The 22,441-nt window shown below is 44.6% G+C and overlaps 2 protein-coding genes across 3 annotated transcripts; both read right to left on the bottom strand.

The window, feature by feature from the left end:
* Nucleotides 1-1,175: 1,175 nt before the first annotated feature.
* On the bottom strand, nt 1,176-3,938 carry LOC309397045 (heterogeneous nuclear ribonucleoprotein L-like). The gene is made up of 5 exons (XM_081962735.1): nt 3,801-3,938; nt 3,500-3,701; nt 2,566-2,623; nt 2,295-2,390; nt 1,176-1,569 (listed from the first exon to the last, which is right to left on the bottom strand). The coding sequence occupies exons 1-5, from the start codon at nt 3,911-3,913 to the stop codon at nt 1,511-1,513; spliced, it is 528 nt and encodes a 175-aa protein (XP_081818861.1). The 5' UTR covers nt 3,914-3,938; the 3' UTR covers nt 1,176-1,510.
* A 7,152-nt stretch (nt 3,939-11,090) lies between these two features.
* LOC309396593 (galectin-4-like) lies at nt 11,091-22,373 on the bottom strand. Of its 2 annotated transcripts, XM_081961850.1 has the most exons (10): nt 20,873-22,373; nt 19,943-20,056; nt 18,337-18,425; nt 17,700-17,901; nt 16,318-16,452; nt 15,697-15,741; nt 15,555-15,584; nt 13,948-14,036; nt 12,533-12,692; nt 11,091-11,370 (listed from the first exon to the last, which is right to left on the bottom strand). In XM_081961850.1, exons 2-10 carry the CDS (start codon nt 19,985-19,987, stop codon nt 11,224-11,226), a joined length of 942 nt encoding a protein of 313 aa, XP_081817976.1. In that variant the 5' UTR covers nt 19,988-20,056; nt 20,873-22,373; the 3' UTR covers nt 11,091-11,223. The 2 variants fall into 2 exon arrangements, with proteins under 2 accessions (XP_081817976.1, XP_081817975.1); XM_081961849.1 differs by having other exon boundaries at nt 19,943-22,373.
* Nucleotides 22,374-22,441: the final 68 nt, after the last annotated feature.

The raw sequence follows: 22,441 nt of genomic DNA, 5'->3' as shown, positions 1-22,441 counted from the left end.
CGAGACTTCTGTCAAGCGTGGGTGGCAGGGAGGCCGCTGGGAGTTGTAGTCCATTTTTTAAAAAAGCAAGTGGCGCAGAGACCCCACCTTCTATCCCATGAACCTCAGCGATTTTAAGATGGGTGGTCTTCAACTCCCAGAATTCCCTATCCCAGAAGGCTGGAAATTATTTTTCGATCTAAAAATGGCTTAAATCTAACCCAAAACCGGAAGCTCCAGAGGAAAAGAATCTTCCCTTGTAGAAAAGGCCTTTAGACAAAACCTCCACTCATGCAAAATGGGTGTCCAAACTTGGGAACTTTAAGACTTGTGGACTTCAACTCCCAGAATTCCCCAGCCAGCCATGGCTGGCTGGGGAATTCTGGAAGTTGAAGTCCACAAGTCTTAAAGTTCCCAAGTTTGGACACTCCTGGTTTAGACCAAAGTCCAAAAACGGCAGCCAGGGACACACAACCACACCCTTCCTCCTTGGAAGCATTTTTACCCTCTTCCCCCTTGGCCTAAGCATTGGCAGCTCTCAGCCATTCAGCAGTTTCTTGCGATTTCCAAAATTTTTTTTTTTTTAAATTAAAGGTAGCAAAGATGCTCAGCCTTACATTCCGTGGAGATTCTCCATCATCCAGGCCAGGGTGGTCTCAAAAGGTGCTTTTTTCAGGAGGCAACTGGACTTGTTTTTTCTTTTGAAGTCGTTCAGCTCTGGCAAGATAAACATAACCCTAGAACTATCCTGTCAGAAGCTTCTTGGATGAGAAGTGAAACATCTTCGAAGAAAAACAAGGAAGTCCAGTTGCCTCCTGAAAAAAGCACCTTTGGGACTTGGCCTTAAATGTTCTGTAAGCCTAGGAAAGCTAAAACTAAGCATGAACGCTGCAGTAGCGCTCAACATCGTATTGCATAATGTGGCATAGATTTAATAACATCTCCCTGCTCCCTTCTTTAAATTATAAAGCCGCCTGGCACACAATGAAGCAAGGGAAAAGAATAAAAGGTTTGCATTAAACAACAGTTAAACGGTACCTCCCTTTTAAAATTTAGCCTGGGCTTCCATGGGAACAAGGTAAGGGACACCCAGACCAACCCAATTCCCTTCAAGAAAAAATGAGCCTCAACGTGGACTTGCCTGCCCCTCTTCTACAAAAAACAACAGCCACCACTTCCCGAGGTGTTTCCAGGTTGTTTTTACAACAATTTATTGTCCAAACAGATTTATTAAATGTGCCAACTAGCACAGGCAGCACACATTGTATGAATGGGGTGGGTGGGGGTGGGAGAACATATCACAGGTACGATCTTTTTAAAATTCGATGTCCTTGGGCGGCCACGGGGGTTCTCTTCCCAGCTGACCCAGCTGCAGGCAGCCTCTAATTAAGCTTTTTTTTAATTGTTTTTTTTTTAATACAAAAAAACAAAGGGACACCGGAGCTTTGCCAAACAACAACAACCCAAAAAAAATAGATCACACACAAGTAAGTTAACGGAGCAGTCTTCTTGGTCAGGAAGCGAAGAGCAATTAGGAAGCGTGTTGGGCGGTTGAGAAGCAGAGTTTCAGGGTGTAGGGGTAGGGCCCATCTAGGAGAAAGACAGACAGGTTTATGAGTCTCCTCAACTCTTATTTACTCGAAAATCAAAACGCCATCATCCACAGGAAAAAACAACAACATTTCTCCAGCTTTCCTCGACATCTCCCACAGTGATCCATTTTGGGCTGAATAGTCAAGAAAACGTTTCTAAGCAAATGAACTTCTCATAGAATTCAGATTTAAACTAAAAACCAGAGACTGTGGGGGTGATAGGCTGACTCTATAAACTGCTTAGAGGAGGCTGTAAAGCACCCTGAAGCGGTATATAAGTCTAAGGGCTACTGCTATTATAAGTAACCTTCAATTTATGAGCACAACTTGAGCCTCACGTTTCTGTGGCTAAGCAAAGACAATTGAGTTTTGCTCCATTTTTGGCACCATTTTTGTTAAGTGAACCCCTGGTGCTGTGAAGTGAGTAACACAGCTGTTGTTAAGTGAATCTGGGAGATGAACTCCACAGGCCTTGAAATTACCAAGGTCTGATGAGCCACAGTTCAGAAGGTGCCAGTGGCTGCTTTTTCCTTCCAAACCGATTCCTTTAGCCAGGTCTCCAACACGGGCAAAATCGGTTGGTGTTTTTAAGACCTACTAGCTTCTCTTCCTTACCCCTGAAATTAAAGCAGAGGAAGGGGAAAGCGCAGGGAGATCCCCAAATCCTATTGCCATCAAGGCCTCCCCCTTCTTCAGCACCTACAAAAGGCGAGAGGGGCTTACTTGGGTTTTTCATCTGATAATGGTTGAGGAAAGCCAGAGTCTCCAGCGCATCCCCTTTGGTTTCCCACTCCAGCAGTCCCGACGAGCTTCTTTCACCTGCAGGCGTTTCAAGCAAGAGACGGGTTAAGCTGGAGCAGACCCACCTCCTTGGAACACGGGCGGGCAAACTCTCGAGGGAGGGACTACAGTTCCAGTCACCCTGAGCCACTCTGCGTGGCCCTCAGTCCCTGCTTTCCAAGAAGCAGCGTCCTCAAGACAGAGGGATACTTACTCTTCCCTGAAAACACCTTGACGGAAGCCGGTCTCTTCACTCCCAGCTCATCGCAAATCTGAAAAATGCCACATATGTAATAGGAGTGTTAAGCCACTATCCTGATCCCACCAATGTATATTTTAGGATTCGGCTCTTTGGTCAAGTTCCATTCCCAGGGGCTCCTGCAGACACCACTACCTTCCCCGTACAATTTTCAGCCATCCTGGAACTGTGTTTTACGTATACCTCTGTGCTGAGTTGAATATATATTGGTAGGAGCCCAAAGCTTTTAAGCATTATCTGACAGCAAAGGAGCTCATTTAAATGGTTGGGTCAGTGGAAAAATAATGAACAAGTCACTGTTGTTTTGGGCCAAATGTTTGTTAGAATCACTTCACAGCTGCTGCTTCTTGTTAGCACTTTTGGCAAAAAGGAGTGTTAATCCATCCTCATCTTCTGAGGCCAAATGAAGAGCAGCTCAGGACCTGAGAGAGGGGCCCACCGAGGGGGACCAGCAAAGGGGCCCAACTGGGTGCAATCCAGTTGCTACTTCTAGGCACACCAGAACCTCTGCTAGTATCATAGCCAGGTGTTAAAGCTTGCCCACCCCCCTTTTAGAATTACTGCTTCCTGCTTTTTGGAATGGAAGCTACATTTGGGAGAGAGATGCTGTCTGAATCCACTAAAACAGGGGTCTCCAACCTGGCTGGGGAATTCTGGGAGTTGAAGTCCGCCAGGCTTAAAGCTGCCAAGGTTGGAGATCCCTGCATTAAAGTCGTCATCATCACGTCATACATTAAGGATAGCAAGTTTTGCTTATCCTCCGATTCTTCCTAAACCCTCTAAGGAAGGATGAGCGGTTAAGAAACACAAAATATAAACAAATAAGCAAACTATTCAATTATTCTGCCCTCCCTCCTAATTATGGCCAACTCCAGGTCCCCATCCTCACCTCGTAGAAGTTGTCTTCCGTCACTTCCAGAGGCGCGTTGAAGAAATGGAGCACGTTGCTGGGATGCTGGATTCGGTTCTTGGCGGCTTGCTCCGGGGTGGAGAACCGATTGTTCCGGGAGCCGCTGAAATCTTTGTAGCTGCAGGAGCCGTCCTCGAGACCGTAAGACTGGCCGGGCATGATGGCTTGTTGCTTGGACACGCTGCGGGCAAAGCAAGGAGGCAGGCTTGCTCAGTCGCGCCCTCCTGGCTTTAACCCGAATGCCTGAAGAAGGCCTGGGAGTAATGCAGGGGGAACTCACCAGACGTTCAACTTCTGATCAAACATGAAGTTATTGTTGAGATGGGTGATGGCTCTGTCCACTGCGTAACCGTCTGCCATCTCCACCATGGCTGCCCCGGGCTTGCTCTTCATGAACTTCACCTAAAACAAAAAAGGATTCTGATTAGGTCTCTCCATGCCATCACTACAACCATACATGAATTGCTGCTTTCCTCCTTTTAGGAAAAACACATTTGTTATTATAACAGGGAGTCGTAAGATTAAAAAAACAAAAATGAATTAACCATGTTCAGCGTCTTTTCTTTTCAATCTCTTTGAAGATCTTTGAGATCTAAAAATCTCTTTTCCAATTTAGTATATCCTGAGTGTTTAAAAAACCTTATTTAAGTACTCAAAATACAAATTCCCACTCCCCAAAACTTTGGGGACTTTATTTCCCCCTTCTCATCTTTCAATGTTATTTTTAACTGTTGTTATTTTTTGCTTTGTTATTTTAATTTGCAGTAGTTTTTAATGTTTTTAAGCCAGAGTTATGTCTGGACAAGATAGGTGGCGCAGAAATTAAATGAATAAATAAATGAATAAATAAATCCCAAGGAAAGGGGAGATGATGGTAAAAAAATGCTTACCATTACTTTTGTTAACATTTCATCACCAATTTCATTCTAAAAGGGAAACAAAGAGTAGCTATACTTTTACTCAGATGCACACTTCTGGTCAGATGCTCTCACAATGAGTAGCTTTGAATTCAGTGGGTATTGATTTGGTGTTTGTTGAGTCTGGGTGGAAATAAGAATCCATAGTGATTCTTGATTATAAATTGCTTTTTACCCTCCAGGAACCTGAATAATTGGGACAGTGGTGGGATTTAGAACTACCGGTTCTGTGGGTGTGGCAGGGGACGGATACTGTAAAATCTCCATTCCCTCCCCACTCCAGGGGAAGGTTATTGCAAAATCCCCATTTCCTCCTGATCAGCAGGGACTCGGGAGGCAGAGAATAGATGGGGGGGGGGGGGGAGTCAGAGGTGGTATTTACTGGTTCTCCGAACTACTCAAAATTTCAGCTACCGGTTCTCCAGAACTGGTCAGAACCTGCTGAATGCCACCTCTGGATTGGGATTACCCAAATGGAAAGCACAAGAGAAACCAAGAACTACTTACCATAAATTTTGCCATCATCCCACTGCCGCTTTTCTACAAGGGAAATGAAGGGTATCAGTATCAGTCTGATCCTTACATGTTAACATATATGACTTCTCCAACTTGTTGATCTCTGGATAGCAGACATACAAATGACTGCCTTCTCCAAAGGCGAAACACATATTTCTTACTATAAGCAGGAGTGATAAGGCCAAAAAACCCAAACATGAATGATTAGTGTTCTGAGATTTTTTTTAATCTTTCCTTCCATTTTCCAATTATTCTTCCACACTGGCACAACAACAATATGCATAAATCAATCTTAGGATTCATGATACCCCGGATCTGTCTACTGTAGCCATGCTACTATCACTGCCAACCTAGTATCATATACACGAATTATTATTTCCCTCCAGTTAGGAAACACATATTTCTTATCACAAGAGGGAGTGCTAGGGCCAAAAAAACAAATCCAAATTAACAATGTTCTCAAACTTTATTTATTTTTACTTCTTTTTTATTTATTGCATTTATTTATATAATATCAATACTATTATTTCTTTTCATTTTTCATTTATTTTTTATACATGTATTGTGAATTTCTTATATATACATACATACATACATACATACATACATACATACATACATACATACATATATGTTACAACCCCTGGTATGGCTAGCTGATGAGAACTAAATAGCTTGAAATAGATGTATACTAGTCTCCCTTTATTTATTTATCAGCACAAATACAACATATATACATATACATATATACACACACACACACACACACACACACACACACACATCATATACCCATATGCATATATATGATATGATATATAATATATGAAACACACACACACATATATACATATACATTTCATTTATTGAATTTATAGACCTCTCATATATATGCATATGGGTATATGATGTAAGATGCAGGAGAGAATATCTGTTAAGTCTTTCTCCTAAGCCTGTGAAAATCTGTAAAGCTGGATACTTTCAGCTTCTGACAATAATCAACACAACACCCTCCTTTCAATGTTCCCAAGAGTTTATAGCTTCCTGCTGGAATTTTTCATAACTAAGAAGGATAACATAAAAGACACGTAAGAAATGAGAGAACTCAACCTTGTAACTTACCATCAATTGATATATCAGAATATCATCCTGAAGCGTTCTCTTAAGAACAGATAACATGTTCTGCAGGAGGTCCTGCAAGGAAGGAGAAAAAAAAACATTTTCTTCTCTTTCCCATTTCTTAAAGCCAGAAATGAATTTCTCTACAAATCATATCCCAACCTGAATACTAAAACCCTGTTTTTACCACTGTCTTCAATTTGAGCTCAATTTGGATCCTAGTTGAAACCATTTGGCATTTTGCAGAAAGACAGACCACAAAGCAGAAAAAAGAAAACTTGTAGGACTCTTCCCATGCCAAATATTTCCTCCAGGGAGTTTGATCATACATGCCACGAAATGGAGTTAAGGTTAGGAATCAGAGTTGTATGATTATTACAGCTATAATTTATTAATCCACCTAGAGAGTACCATATTTCTCACCTTTGACAACTTTAAGATGTGTGCACTTCAATTCCCAGAATTTGGCAGCTACATGTAAAAGGCAGGTGTACTTGAATCAGCTTACATCCTGCGATGATAGCTTTGACACTGTCAAACAATCATATCTACTTATCCCACGTCCTTGGGAAGGACTTTATAGGTGGATAAAGTGTCAATTCCAGTCTAAACATCTGGTTGATTGTGTGACCAACCATAACAATAATATTTCCAGCATCAGTTAAAGAACAGATTCACATTGTTTTGTACAATAAAAACAATGGTATGATAATATATTACATTTATGCACTGCCTGATTTCCAGACTGCCTAGTAGGTTGGTATGAATTTGTTGGTTGTCTCAGTGCTGGGGATCTCTATCTTAATTTATGGATGTGGTTATTTGGATGGTGGATTGCAAGGTAGTTGCGAGGTTAAATATTCTGTGTTGTAAATATACAACCTGTGGGGTCCTTGGTGCTCTCTGAGCTTGGTTGCTTCGCTGCTGACAGTACTATGAATAATAATAGCAATAACAATAATGGGTTTATTTATTGGGTCTAATGGGTCTAATAAAGGGTCTCATTGATCCTTCCTCATTTCTGGGTACCCTGCTTTACAGCAGTGCAGGAGGTGGGAGTATTTTAGGGGGAAAAGAGGTGGCTCAAGCTCCTTCATCAAAACTAGCCCAAGCCTTTCTCTCTTTCTTGATGCTTTGGGAACAATGGAGTGGGACGCTGAGTTGGAGCAGACTCACAAAAGAGGGACTTCATTACATGGAAGGAGACTATTTCACAAGGAAAGAACAGAGGAGGAACAAAGAAATACTTACCACAAAATCATTCATTTCACAAACACTCTGTATACATTCCTGCAAAGAAAACAAAAAGTATTACTTTTATTCTGACATGACATCAAAATATGACTTCTCTAAGCCGGATAGTGCTGCATAAAATGGGCAGTATTGTTCTAACACAAGGAGGCTTCATTGCAGGCAAGAACTGTGTTACTCAAAAGAAGATGAAGAAAGAGCTACTTACTGTTAATTTGTCCAGATAGTCATCATTCAAAGATTTCTACAAAGGATCGAAGCACATCAAATTCTGTTTTGACAGGAAGACACCCAGGATATTTCTATCCGTGCCATCGCTACCATCTTAGATACATTATGTTCCTCTCCTCCCCATCTTTTAATAGTATTTATTACAGTTATTTTTTTTTCTTTACAATTTTAATATGTAGTAGTTTTAATGTTTTTAAGCCACCCAGAGTCATATCTGGACAAGATGGGGTGGGTCAATAGATGATAGATGATGATGATAGATGATAGATAGATAGATAGATAGATAGATAGATAGATAGATAGATAGATAGATAGATAGATAGATAGATAGACAGAGATAGACAGATGAGAGAGACAGACAGACAGATGAGAGAGAGAGAGAGAGAGAAAGACAGAAAGACAGAGAGATGAGAGCTAATGATAGATATAGATAGATAGATAGATAGATAGATAGATAGATAGATAGATAGACAGACAGACAGACAGACAGACAGACAGACAGACAGACAACAAAGAAAGGGAAGAAGAGGATGACAGAACTACTTACTATTAATTTTGTTAGAGCGTCCTCACCAATTCCACTCTACAGGGGAAACAAAGGGTATCTTCTCAACGGGAACATATATGACTTACTCAACAGAGCTATTTCCTACATGATAAAAGCGATCCCTTTCCTCTCCATAGGCTTTTAAGAAGAAATTGGTCAGTCATTTATCCAAAATGGATCTGCTCGAACAAGGAAGAGTTCCCTCCCAATTCTGTTACTTTGTACTTACTATAACTTTTTTCATCATTTCTGTGCCATTTTCCTACAAGGGAAATGAAAGGTATCAGTCTAATCCTCATTTAATAGCATATGTGACTTCTCCGGTTGTTTTATCACTACATTCCACACATATGCATGGCTATATTCTCCAAATAGGAAACGCTATTTCTTACTAAAAGCATGAGTGACAGGACCAAAAAAACCCAAACTTGAATTAATTTTGCTCTGAGACAGGATGAAGTAACTTACTGTAGACTCTGTATCAGCGTCGTTCTTGTTATCCTGAAAACAAAACAAACAACAAAACCTTTGTGATTAGGATTCACCCCCTTAGATGTTTATAGGTAACTAGCAGATAACCAGCATTGTTCAGATATTTATTTATAGGGGGGAAATGTCCAGACCAAACGTAATTCCTAATGTTGCATTTTCCCCCTTACTAGAAGATCCTCCTTGTGAAGCTGTTACCACAGCAACTCCACTGCGCTGTACAGTAGAAGCCATTTTAAGGCACAACAGGCCGCATCTTAACAGAAGACACACCCCGAGGGAGGTTAAAGATATTTTACCCCCACAGTATTTGTTTCCAGAGAGTAAGTCATCTGTGTACCAAGTTTGGTTGAAATTGCTCAACGCGTTCCAGAGTTATGCTGGAACACACACACACACACACACACACACAGAGACAGATGAGAGAGAGAGAGAGAGAGAGAGAGAGAGAGAGAGAGAGAGAGATGATATATAGCTTAAGTACCAATGAGCCTCTGAATTTTGCTCTCTCCTTTATTTCTATTCATCTCAAACGTCTCATACCAACCAAAGAAATGTTCAGCCTTCTTTATTGGTCTAATTCAGAAGGTCCAACAAGAGGTTATCTCTCTAATTTTTATGCTAAGGTGAACCCCGAGAAGTTTAATGCAGAGAATAGGAAGCCAACCTGAATACAGAACCACTGATACAGTTGAATTCCTGGTGATTGCAAATGAAAGTGTGGGAAGAAGCTCAACAAAATGTTACTCATTTCTGCAGGCACCCCAGCTGAAAGTCCATTGCAACCCACAAAATTTAGCCTTACCTGCTGTGCAGAAAGAGTAAAACTCAAAGCAAAGATTAAAAGGAGACGCATCTCCTTTGTTGCTCTTCACCTCTTCTGGTCCTTGTTGTCCTTCTAAGTGACTTTATTCAGCTCCACTGCCACATTTTAATATCTTAATCCTTAGGCTTCATTGCCCAAACCCAATACCTTTATTGTTATTTTATTTACAAGGAAATGTTATGCTTCCATTGCCTCGTGCACAATTATTCTATTGTCCATGCTCAAACAGAAACTAGAATGCACCCTCTGTGAAGACCTAACCCCATTCAGGTATCATACCTTCCTGAAATTTTTCCATACGTGCAAAATTGATTGAGAATGATTGAATTATGGAAATTACATGGCCGAAAGCACCCCATGACCTCTACTCACCTGATTCTACTCCAACATTTAACACTTCAGTCTGTCTAAAAATAGAGAAAGCCCCCTCCCTCCAAGAGTGAGGAGGGGGGGGGACATAACTAAATGTAATATGTGTATTTTTCTGCCCTGAAAGTTTAAGAGAAGATGGACTGTCCATCCGTTTCACATCCTTGTGTTTACAAAGGTGGTACTGAGGGATGCAAAGTGATGGCAGAGACGAGGAAGAGGAGGCGAGGAGTGAAAGGCATCGCTTGCACAACTGGTGTGCCCCCAATTAGAACGGTCTTGCACCCATTTCCTGCCCCAGAGATGCTTCAGATTGCATTGGGGGGGAGGTCCAGCAAAGCCCCCAAAGGGCAGAGAGGGGGTGAGGGGTGTAAGCCATGCTTGTGGCTGTAGTTCTATCAAGGATGCCCTATGGCTCCTTTGGGGCTTCAGCCCATCCACAGAACAGGCCTCCCTGAAAGGGGCAGTAGGGACAGGGGGAGCCACTCCCCAGGCAAGTCAGGTCCGAGAAAGAGACCCCAGTCTGGCCACAGAGCAACTCAGGCCAGGCTGAAGAGAAAGGCAAGAAGTCTGGCCAGACTGGCAAGATCTGAGGCTGCAACTTTCACAGGAATGCAACATTAAACAGGCAGACTTTGGTGCCCCTGCTTGGCCTGCCTCGCAGGGCTGGCATCACACAGCCCCCCCCCCGCCTGAAGCCCCCAAGGGAGTTTCGGCTGGGGGTCCCAATTGGAAGAGAAGCCCAGATGGACTAGCAGAGGCCCAGGAGGGAGGCATGGCTTCCCTTCTGAAGTGTGCAAGACTTGTAGAGCTGGGAAGAGTGTGAGTGTGGGTAAACACTGCCACACTGAGGCATCACAAAAGGGCTGCTGGGCCTTTCTGGACACCAAGCGCCCCCTGAGGGAGCGAGGAAAATCTGCCCGGAGACAGAGAAAGCCCGCCAAAACTGAGGCAAATGGATTCGACCAATCACAAACCGCTGACGTCACCCACCTCGTCTTTGCTTGCTTTGAAGCCCTTGCAAAAAAAGGGCCATCATTTCACTTGAGTTACTGATGCAAAATTTGGTTCCCATCGGCTTTAGAGGGAATTCTAGGGTCAAACAGCCTCCGGGCCTCATTTTTGCAGCCTTGTTTCCAAGAGTTAAAGAATGCATTTAACAATGAAATAAAATAGCCCACTGTAGCTTAGGCAGCCAGGGAAACACGGCTTGGAGTGAACGATACAACAGTGCCCGTCTTGGCTCTTTATTTTGTGACTTATATGTTAACTGCTGATCCAAAAAAAAGCCAAGTTAATTTCAGCATTGAGATCTTTATTAAAATCTTTATGTGGAACACACCAATCCAGCAGGACTCGGGAGTCGCCTGGCAGACCTCGAGAGAGAGAGAGGAAAACGGAGGGTCTCTGCCAGCCCTGCCCTCTCCACCCGGCATGCTTAGCATTGGATATAAGAAAGGACCACGTCTCCATCGATCTGCAGGGTATTGATCTGTGGGAAATTGTGGTAACGATGGGCATAGTTGAAGAAAGGCTGCCCATTGACATAAACCTTGAATCGGTGGTTGCCGCAACGGATGGAGAGCTGGAGAGAGAAGAAAGATGTTAGTGTGGTCGAAACAGCACATCTGGGTCAACATCAGCCATGAAGCCTGCATCAATATCAGAAGAAACCCACCACACATAGGGAACTTTATTAATATGGGGGGATTGTGACTGCCACCCTTTTTTTCTCCTCTCCCCCTAATGCAGGGGTGTCCAAACTTGGGAACTTTAAGACTTGTGGACTTCAACTCCCAGAATTCCCCAGCCAGCTGGCTGGGGAATTCTGGGAGTTGAAGTCCACAAGTCTTAAAGTTCCCAAGTTTGGACACCCCTGCCCTAATGCACCAAGAGCAACCGCAAGGACAATTTTCTAGGAGATAAATAAAAACGGGATTCTGAATGGCCTTTTGGAGAGGCAGTTCCACTCTTATCCACAATTACAGATTAACAAAGTTGGAAGGGGCCTTGTAGGTCACCCTCCACCAAAGCAGACCCCACACCATTTCTAACACATGGCGTCCAGTCTCTTCTTGAAAGCTTCCAGGGATGAAGCTCCCACAACTTCCGAAAGCAACTTCTGTTCCATGGGTTGATTGTTCTCACTGTCAGAAAATTCCTCCTCCTTTCTAGGTTGAATCTCTCCTTGGTCAGTTTCCATCCATTCTTCCTTGTCCGGCATTCAGGGCCTTTGGAGAATAGCTTGACCCCGTCCTCTCTGGGGCAGCCCCTCAAATATCGGAGGACTGCTATCCTGCCTCCCCTGGTCCTTCTCTTCACTAAACCAGCCATGCCCAATTCCTGCAACCGTTCGTCGTACTGTATGTTTTAGCCTCCGGTCCTCTCATCATCCTGGCTGCTCTTCTTTGCACTCTTTCTAGAGTCTCCGCATCTTTTTTTATAGTGTGGTGAGCAAAACCACACTATATTGGGTGATTCATTCCAACATCCTTCCAGAGGTTCAGGTTTCAATTCTTCACAGCTGTGTTTACTGGGAATTATGGGAGATGGCATCCCAACTGGATCTTCTCTACACTCCCCATTGCCTGCCTGCCTTCTCGCTTGTCTGGCTCTTTTCTGAAATCCAGAGATATCTCCATGAGCCAGATAAAATAGGAACCAGACATCATTTGCCTAGCTATGGCTGTCATGTTGACTTTTTTGACCTCTGCTTGACGAGACCCCTGGAATCAAAGCCAACTCACCTCAAAGTACTGTCCAGGCTGGAAAGGGTTAAAGGGCACCTCCCTTTCCTCAGGACCCCAGCTGCCATTCAGAAAACTGTTGCGCACTACGGTTTGCTCTTGCATGCGTGGATTGATGTGCAGAGCGATATCCTGGCCAGCCTTAAGATTGATGTGGAACCTTGGAAAGAGAGAGAGAGAAAAAAAAAGCGAGCATAAAGACTATTGAATGAAATTAAGGGAAATCTGATTATTCCTCCCTCCCCCATATCCAATAAGATGCTTCCATGGGTAAGAGGGGGGAAAACAGCTCTTGTTCTCCTTTGCAAATATTATTTATTGTTAGACTGCTGCTGAATGTGTAAGTCCATTTAGCAGTTTTGGTATTTATTCGTTGTATTTAGCTCCTGCCTCATCCAAGTCAGCTCTCGGTGGGCTATAAACAAAGCACACAAATATAGGGGGGGGGGGGGGGAATCCTACATATTCAGCAGCGGTCAAGCAGTGAACAGCATTCTTCTGATAAACAACAGCCGATTCCTGCTTAATGACAGTTCAAGACCTAATCATTCTTTAAAGGGGCCTCCAAATTCTTCAGCTTGTCTATCTCTTCATGAAGTTTGAGGTTCTCCATGTAGGGAACCCTGCCATAAGTTAGCAGCCCTTGCTTCTCCTTGTGGCAATGAATTCCACAGGCTGTGTGTGAAATTGTGCTTTTACTACCCTTAGTCTCCTTCTCCACTGGGCTGTCCCTGCAGGAGTGGGGAGATGGGAAAATCAGAGAAAGGAGCTGTCAGGCCTGCAGCCATCTTTTCTGTTTGATCTTTGGCCTGCCACACTTTACTATGCATTTTCTATGGTGGGAAAATGAGAGGGGGGGAATTGTACTGAGTTAGATGATATGTAGCCATAACAAAATTATTTCTGGAAAGCCAAGGTCATCCTTTGTCTCTGCACCTCTGCACCTGACCGGAACTGGATGGGTGGAAGCTGCCAGCATGGCAGTGGGAGATTAGACCATGGGATGGACTTGTGGGTGTGGGGGCAGGATCTTGAACTTTCAACTGGATGGGGAAAACTGGGAAGCCTTCAGATTCAGGTTTCCCACAGATGTGCCAACATGTCTCTCTTAATAAATTGGAACTTTGAGCAATACTTTGCCTCGGACTCTGATTTAATTTTGGATGCTATTTGGAACCCTGACAGGAGATGAACCCAGGAAAAGTCTACCAGGGGCCCTAACATTGGTGTTTTGTTGTGCCAAAGCAGAATCCTGGTGTCTTATTTGCAGGCCGGGGGCCAGTCGATGCCAGGGACACACTGACAGAGTGAGGCTGGTGGCCCTGATTGCAGAAAGGCAGTGATGCCCAATTGTGAGAACAGTTCCATTCCTCTGCCCGAATCCCCAAATGCACGCCCAAAAAGAGAGCAGAGACCTGTTGAAGTTCATCGGAACAGAGCCTCGTACGATAATGGTCCTCTTGGCTCCCAAACCCCCAGAGATGTTGCCTGTGTAGGGCACCGTCTGAAATAGACACAAATCCAGGTTACACTCAATGCCCCCACAACCGACTGACTGGCTCTTGCCCTGCTAGCAGGGGATCAAGGTAGCTGCAATCCATCATATGGCGCAGAAGGCAGCTTGCAAGATCTTGTCTTGGATGGATTTTCCTTGCATTTCTTCCTTCAAAGCAGACCAGTAATTTTTGGCCTCAAAAGTAAGGCATGTTCAAATGGTTTGTTTGCTCAGCAGGGTGAGGTCAATATAAACCAATATGGCAGCCATCGAAGCCCGACCTGTTGGGCAACCATACTTATAGCAACCTGAATACCCTTGTTGGGCAGAGTTATTTAACTACCTTTGTTGGGCATAGCAAAGTAAACAGTTAGGTGGAATTATTTAACTACCTTTGTTGGGCATAGCAAACCAAACGATTGGGCAGAGTTATTTAACTAGCTTTGTTGGGCATAGTAAAGTAAACAGTTAGGTGGAATTATTTAACTACCTTTGTTGGGCATAGCAAACTAAACAGTTGGGCAGAATTATTTAACTACCTTTGTTGGGCATAGCAAAGTAAACAGTAAGGTGGAATTATTTAACTATCTTTGTTGGGCATAGCAAACCAAACGATTGGGCAGAGTTATTTAACTAGCTTTGTTGGGCATAGCAAAGTAAACAGTTGGTCAGAGTCATTTGTATTGCCTCGTTGGGCACCGCCTAGTGTAGTACGATAACTTTGAAATTAGACAAGTATGTATATAAATATAAAGGAACGAATTAAGCTTAGCTGCACCCTTGCCTTGCTTTTTGTCCAAATAACACAAAAACGCATTTTGAGTGGCTTGAACCAAATTTTATGACAGTGCTCCAAGCTAAACAGCAGGAAATGCAAGCCTCCTTCAATTCCACCTCAACATAGGCAGCCCTCAACTTACGACCACAAATTTATGTTGCCAAGCAAGACATTTGAGAAAGTGAGTTTTGCCCCTTTCACCTTTCTCGCCACAGTTGTTAAAGGGAATCACTGCAGCTGTGAAGTTAGTATATAGCACAGGGGTGTCCAAACTTGGGAACTTTAAGACTTGTGGACTTCAACTCCCAGAATTCCCTGGCTGGGGAATTCTGGGAGTTGAAGTCCACAAGTCTTAAAGTTCCCAAGTTTGGACACCCCTGATATAGCACAATAGGTTATAAGTGAATCTGGCTTCCCCATTAACTTTGCTTGTTGCAAAAGTCTATGACATGACCCCGGGACACTGCAACTGTCATAACTAGGAGTCAACTGCCTAGGGACTGACTTTTGATCACGGGACCACATTACAGGGATGCTACAACGGTCGTAAGTGTGGGAAATGGTGCCACCAAACTTTGAATGGTCAGTAAGCGAACTGTTGTAAGTCGAGGACTACCTGTACACAGACACAGACAGACAGGCAGACACACACCAACTAACTCTCCATCTCCTGGTTTCTGTCCCATCCCACAAATTCAGGCTAAGGTAAGGAGAAATAGGCTGAGGTTAGATAGTCTCTTGGTACTTACTGGGTGGTAGAGTGCAGGGGACTGCATCATCTGGAGGGAGGGAAATCCAAAGAGGTTTTTGTTAACTCCGCGTTTTTCTCCTAAAATCCCCAGCCTTGAATTTCCTTGCTGCCCCCTTTTTTTCCCCCTTCTGAGTACTTACGGGAAGATTTTGTGGTGCCCCACATCCAGGATTTGGCATCATGTCCTAATGGATAGGAAGACAACAGGGTGTCAGTTTGTGTGGCCCGTTCACCCAAGGTCAGTTGAGGCCTTCCTGGGTGCCTTTTGTACCATTTGCTCTCAACTCAGTTACTTTGGTCTTGGGTGGCTTCTGGAGAGATGGACGGGCAGATGCTAAGCCCTTCTTGGAGTTGAAGACTACACAACGCAAAATAGCCACATTTGAGAAATTCTCGTTTTATGGACCTCTGCAAGGGGGAAGCACAGGACCTTGGAGAAATTCGCTCCATGTGCCGTTGCTGGCCCCAGTATCATTCTTGGATCAGGGGTCTCCACCTTGGCAACTTTAAGCCTGGGAGTTGAAGTCCACCAGGCTTAAAAGTTGCCAAGGTTGAAGACCCCTGCCTTGCATGGTTATCTTTGCTAGCATGCAGAGATGTAAGCCACTCCATGACCCAGAGGGGCAGCCATTCCTAGGGGTGAGAGTGATCGGGGGGTGGGGCGGGGGGGGAGAGAATCTGGGCTCCAACCAACCCAAAATCAATTCCCAAAAAGAGATCAAGGATCCAAAGGTGACGGCTTGTCCATACCAAACCCTTACCATGTTCCCCATCATCGATCCTCCCAACACGTTGAGAGACTGAAGCTCCAAGTCTCCCTCAGCACTCACGACCTGCACGCTCTGTGGGGGCATTCTGTGCCCATAGCTGCAGAAGGGGTTCCCGTTCACCACGATCTGTCAATCAGAGGGAAAGCCAAAGGGATCAATGCTCAATTGGGATCATCCGTTTTCTTTGCAGGAGAAACTTGTTTGTTCTTGCCAGGAACACACCCCACCCCACAGCTGAGCAAAGTGGCCCCAAAGGGAATGAAAAAGATCAACATGTGGACATCTGATAAAAAGGGGCAGCTCTTTATTTCACTGGCAACCTTTTCTTCCCTAGACCGGCGTTTCTCAACCTTGGCGACAAACACTGCCCCAGACCAAAATGTTTTCTTTCAGCTACAGGTTGTCTTCATTTAGTGACTGTTTGCAGTTAGGGACACTGATGAAATAGTAGCTCTGGCACCAATCCTGTGGTTAAGAACCTTCACAGGTCTGTAAAGCATAAGTAAAGCTGAGTCTGATCACAGTCACATTTTCACTCAGGGGTGGGTTTCAAAAATTTTTAGAACCTCTTCTGTAGGTGTGGCATGGTTTGTGGGAGTGGCTTGCCAGCCATGTGACTGAGTGGGAGTGGCTTGGCAGTCATGTGACTGGGTGGGCGTGGCCAACTTATAAAATGTGGTGAAGCTCACGTAACAACGCTCTTGCTTAGCAACCAAAATGTTGGCTCAGAAACTCTGGCATTTGAAGCATGCAAGTCTTAAAACTGTCAAGTTACAAGACCCTTGCACCCCTAACCCTTTAGGGAAAAAAATCCCACGCTAGACAGTTTAAGGTTAAAGTTATGGGGGTTTGTGGCAGTGGTGAAATTCATTTTTTTTTTACTACCGGTTCTGTGGGCATAGCTTGGTGGGCGTGGCAGGGGACGGATACTGCAAAATCTCCATTCCTTCTGCACTCCTGGGGAAGGATACTGCAAAATCCTCATTCCCACCCCACTCTGGGGCCAGCCAAAGGTGGTATTTGCCAGTTACTAAAAATTTCAGCTACCGGCTCTCTAGAACCTGTCAGAACCTGCTGAATTTCATCCCCGGTTTGAGGATGTAACAACGGAGTCAAGTAGAGCATTCCAGGCGTTGTCCATTCTGCTGCTGAAGTCGTATTTTCTGCAATCGAGTTTGGAGCGGTTTACCTTGAGTTGGTATCTATTGTTTGCCCGTGTGTTATTTGTGGTTGAAGCTGAAGGAGTCGCTGACAGGTAGGACGTTGCACAATTACTACACTTAGGCCATTCCAGGCAAAGGGTGAATTCTGGTGGGGGCAGGGAAGGAAGAGGCCCCCGTGGCCCCAAAGGAGCCTCGGTCCGGTGTACCAACCTGGTATCCGACGTCATTGACGACGAAGATGACCTCAAAATGCTCGCCCTTCCGGAAGGGCATCTTGTGAACCTCTTCGTTTCCCCACTTGCCGCCCTGACGCGTGTTGAGCACAGTTTTGTCCTTCCCATCAAAGCGAGGGTTGAAGTGGAAGGGAATGTCAGTCCCCTCATGCTGGCCACAGGCAAGGTTCAAATGGAATCTGGGAGAGAGAGAAGAAAGAAAGGAGAATTAACAGAAAATTAAGGAACCTCAGAGTAGAGTTTTGCCCTTGTTTCCCATGAAGCTGGAATCCACATAAAGCGAGTTTCTGTCTGAAGAGAAGAACCAAGTTCCTAGTCCTCAGGGCTTAGGAACTCCCCTAGGAGTTGGAAGAACCAGGAACTATCTGCAGAATTAAGAAAGGTCCGAATGGAAACTTTAGCCAAGACCCTGAGTCACGTGAGCAGAAAATGTCCCACTTCTTTGTGTGCAAATGCATCCGTGCCACAGATTTGGGACAATCTTGGTATCGAATTTGGATTATATAAACTCCCCATAACAAAATGAGATTTTGTTATATATATTATACACCTTTAACAAATATTTTGAGTAAGGTAACTTCTTGCCCTTCCCAAGAGACCCCAAAACACATTACCTCTTGGTATGTTTGGGCACTGTGCCTTGCACGTATACGGACATCCCCGGACGGAGCCCACCAGGGACAGGTTGATGATAAGGGAGAGTCTGGAAGACAGAAATCAATGAGCCAAACCAGGGTACTTTACTGCAAAACACAACTGTGACTTTTGAATCAGGCGACCACAACTTGTGTGCTGTATCAGCTTTTCCATGAGGTTCTGAGTCAAATAAAGACCTCCTGGGAAGCCTCTGCTAAGGATTAATCCCCCCCAAAGTGGCAGGGGAAGGAAGGCGTGGAGGAAGCACCCTGGACTGGTGCTCTGTTAACTCTATAGGTGCTCAGGGGATTGAACAAGACTGGCTCAATCCAGCCTCTTATCAGATCTCTCCATGCACCGGAGGAGAGAAACATTGCAAGTGCCAACTGGGTCAGGCTGGTGAGGCCAAGAGAGAGTTCGCCTTTTCCTCTGCATTTCTGGAGCTTTTTATAGCAGAACTGTGCTTCAACTGCAGATGGGCGAGAGGCTACTGCATTGGTGCACACTGGGTGGGAGGAATTGTATTGAAAAGAGGGAGGAACTTTGAACCCCAAATGAGTTTTGGCCAATTTATTTTGAGAAATAACAGACAAATGTTTTCATTTCTTCCGATAGAAGAGAAGGTCTGAAGCTCAGGATTGAACCGTGGAGTTCTTGGTAGTGTTTGAACTTGGAAGTTTTCTTGGTGATGTCCGCAAGACCAGCAAGGGTGTCTCATTATAAGACAGAGGTCTTCAAACTTGGCAACTTTGACTTGTGGACTTCAACTCCCAGAATTCTCCAGCCAGATATTCTGGGAGTTGAAGTCCACAAGTCTTAAAGTTGCCAAGTTTGTGGACCTCTGCTATAAGAAGCAGTATTTCTTTGGTTTCCTAGTCTGGTCCACTTCAAAGGGCTGACCTCCGTCTTCCCAGTCTGAGTGCGCTTCCCCCTCCCTTCCTTTTTTCTACTAGAGGAGGAAGAAGCATCTTGGCTCAGGCGGTATCTCACATTACATTTCCACCCCAAACACGCATTTCTTTTATCCCACGGTCCCCTTATTTTTCAAGACAAACTTGAAAAAACACAGAAGAGTGAGGAAAAAGACAAAAAGAAAAAAATGAGCAGGGGGGGAAAAAAGGAGAAAGGTGGTTAAATAAGGGATTTCCCACCTTCTATAGGAGTTTAAAACCAACCTATTATCCCAAGAGAAGAAAATATAGGTAGCTCAGGGTTCAACTCAACGGCTGTCTCCCAGCTGGAAGGAAACCACCAAGTTCAGAAAACCACCCAAAACTCCACCAATTTATTCTCGCTCCTCCTCCTTCAATATTACATGACAATATCCCACCTTTGAGCCATTTTTCAATCAGCAAATCCAGACGTCCTTTCCTTTCATCCGTTTTCAGCAAAAAGTCCCCAACAGATGCCCAGTTTTTTTACAAAAAGTACTTACCGTTTTATATCCCTGATTCAGACAGGTCAGTTCCTCCACCTCTATTATCCACCGCTCCAATTTTCAGCATTTCTCCATCCGGGGGTGCATAATAGTTTTTGTTGCAAAGGTGTACAGTGAGGGTAAGATCAGGTGGGTGAGACACTTACCGGGTTATAAGCAGGCATGTAGCCGGGTGCTGGGAAGTAACTCATGCTGATCCTGTTTTAAGGCGCTGGTCCAGATCAATGCCCAAATAAGAAGCGAAGCAACCGTATCTATTGCTTTTATAAAAGAAGGAAGAAGGGGTGGGGCACAAGGGAGGTGGCACCCAGTCCACCTGTCCTGACAAATAAGAGGCCAGTAGCTCAGCATGTCCAGGGCGAGGCAGGAAAAGTCTCATGGACCTTTCGTGTACTAGACAACACAGTATCAACAATAGAGAGACCTTCAGGTTTCTAGGTTCTATCCTATCTCAAGATTTAAAATGGACAGCTGACATCGAAAACGTCATCGAAAAAAACACCACAAAGAATGTTCTTTTTGCGCCAACTCAGGGAGCTCAAACTGCCCAAGGAGCTGCTGATACAGTTCTACAGAGGAATGATTGAGTCTGTCATCTCCACCTCCATAACTGTCTGGTTTGGTTCTGCAATCCAACAAGACAGACACGGACTTCAACGGATAATTAGAACTGCAGAAAAGACAATGGATGCCAACCTGCCTTCCATCTAAAAACCTGTACACTGCCCAAGTCAAAAAGAGGGCTGTGGAAATACCTACATCTGTGGTGGGCTGCAAATTTTTTTTACTACCGGTTCGGGTGAGCTGGCTGGGGAATTCTGGAAGTTGAAGTCCGCCAGGCTTAAAAGCTGCCAAGATTGGAGGGCCCAGGACTAGGCTGCAGCCCTTCCTCCTGTGTCTCAGGACCAGGCCCACATTGTTACAGAAGAGCCATGTCAAGGCAATGGTCAGTGAAGAAGGGGCTTGAGCCCCTCACCCCAGGAAGTCATGAGAAAAACATCTCAGACAAACCCCACCTAGTTCAGCAAAGATAAATGGAGGGGGAAGCCAGTTCAGGCGTGCAGGATTCCACTTACACCTTTTTAAGTTATAATTTTACTCATTACAAAGAGCATTGATGTCTTCGTTCAATCTGTCTGGTTGGGTTGACTTCCTTCTTGGTTTCCATCCCAGTTTTCCCCACCAACTGTTAAGGCGACGGAGGGCTTTTTGTCCAGGCTCAACAACAATTTTGGCATCACTTGCATTTCTTCCTGAAAGTCTATGGAGATTCTCAGTCATTCCAGGTCAGAGTTGTCCCTCAAAGGTGCTCTTTCAGGAGGCAACTAGACTTTGTATTTTGAAGGGACAGGGCAGAAAACACCCCCATTTTCACCACTCAAATGACCCCGATGACACAGATAACCTCCAAGGGGCCTCAACGACTCTCTCTAAAAGGATGCAAATGACTAGCTATCTGCAAGGGGTATAAATCCTTCCATTCCCCACCATCCAGTCAGAGCTGAGGAAGCTTTTCTTGGATGAGAAGCGAAACATCTTCCGACAGAAAAAAATAAGCAAGTCCAGTTGCCTCCTGAAAAAGCACCTTTGGGACAACTCTGACCTGGATGACTGAGAATCTCCACAGATATTTAGCTATACAATTTGGGACAAACATCCTTTGAAAGGTGTGGGAGTAGGAACGGATTCCCAGAGGAAAAAAAATTACAGACTGCAGGAACCATTTGCACCACTCAGGTGACCCTGAGGACACAGATAAATCTCCAAGTGGCCTCAACGACTCTCTAAAAGGATGCAAAGGACCAGCTCTCTGCAAGAAACATACATCCTTCCATTCCCCACCATCCAGTCCGAGTTGAAGAAGCTTCTTGGATGAGAAGCAAAAATGTCTTCGAAGAAAAAATAAGTAAGTCCAATTGCCTCCTGAAAAAGCACCTTTGGGACATTTCTTCCTGAACTTTGCCAAGCAACAGCCATTTGGTGGGCACTGACAGACCTGCAAACCTCTGAGCCCTACCGTTTGTAAGTCAGCCCCATAAAAACTCAAACTGGGCTAGGGTGAATGGATGGCTTCTGTGGTTTGCGGAGTCAGGGAGCGGCACTGGAGGGAGCGGTCAGCAAATAACTTTGCGGGATTTAGTAGAGTCAGGGATACGTTTGACTAAACAAGCAGACAGTTTTTACGGGGTGTAACGTGGGAGACGGAGGGCTGGGCAGCTTGGTGAATTGGGAGAGAGGGCATGATGAGGCTAGGACAGAGAAGTGAAGCCATAAAAAGATGCCACGTACGTTTGCAACTACGCCCTGCCAGTTGGATTCTGGCCCACCTCTGTGCCCAGATGACAGGAGGAGGATGTGGCAAGATGGAAGGGGGTACAGCAAGCAGTAGCCTGTGTCCACCCCAGCTCCAAAGCGCTTAATTTCCCCAATTCCCCCCAGATTTCTCTTCAACTGAACTACAGAATCGTTAAACTCTTGCAGGCTTTTACTCTGTTCTCACAATCACAATTGTGCCCCTGTAGGTCTGGGCTCCATTCCTAAAATTAGCCCCAAACCCCCCATGTTTTCCTCCTGCTCTCTAATAAAGCAGCAGCAGATAAATGGCGATAAATTAGAATCGCTTTAGTCATAGGAGGAAATACGGC

The sequence above is a fragment of the Natrix helvetica genome (genome assembly GCF_964273705.1).
Source record: "Natrix helvetica genome assembly, chromosome: 9".
Lineage (NCBI taxonomy): Eukaryota > Metazoa > Chordata > Lepidosauria > Squamata > Natricidae > Natrix > Natrix helvetica.
The sequence above is the reverse complement of the archived record's forward strand: the minus strand, read 5'-3'. Positions and strand labels throughout refer to the sequence as shown.

Excerpts from the sequence above, each read along its gene's own strand:
- LOC309397045 (XM_081962735.1), bottom strand. The coding sequence starts at position 3,913 with ATGAAGAGCAAGCCCGGGGCAGCCATGGTGGAGATGGCAGACGGTTAC. Across the intron at positions 3,702-3,800 it reads GATCAGAAGTTGAACGTCTG|CGTGTCCAAGCAACAAGCCA; the intron begins GTGAGTTCCCCC and ends CTTTGCCCGCAG. Across the intron at positions 2,624-3,499 it reads CGGAAGACAACTTCTACGAG|ATTTGCGATGAGCTGGGAGT; the intron begins GTGAGGATGGGG and ends GGCATTTTTCAG.
- LOC309396593 (XM_081961849.1), bottom strand. The coding sequence starts at position 19,987 with ATGAGTTACTTCCCAGCACCCGGCTACATGCCTGCTTATAACCCG. Across the intron at positions 17,902-18,336 it reads GTGCCCAAACATACCAAGAG|ATTCCATTTGAACCTTGCCT; the intron begins GTAATGTGTTTT and ends TCTCTCTCCCAG. Across the intron at positions 15,742-16,317 it reads GATCGATGATGGGGAACATG|GACATGATGCCAAATCCTGG; the intron begins GTAAGGGTTTGG and ends CCTATCCATTAG.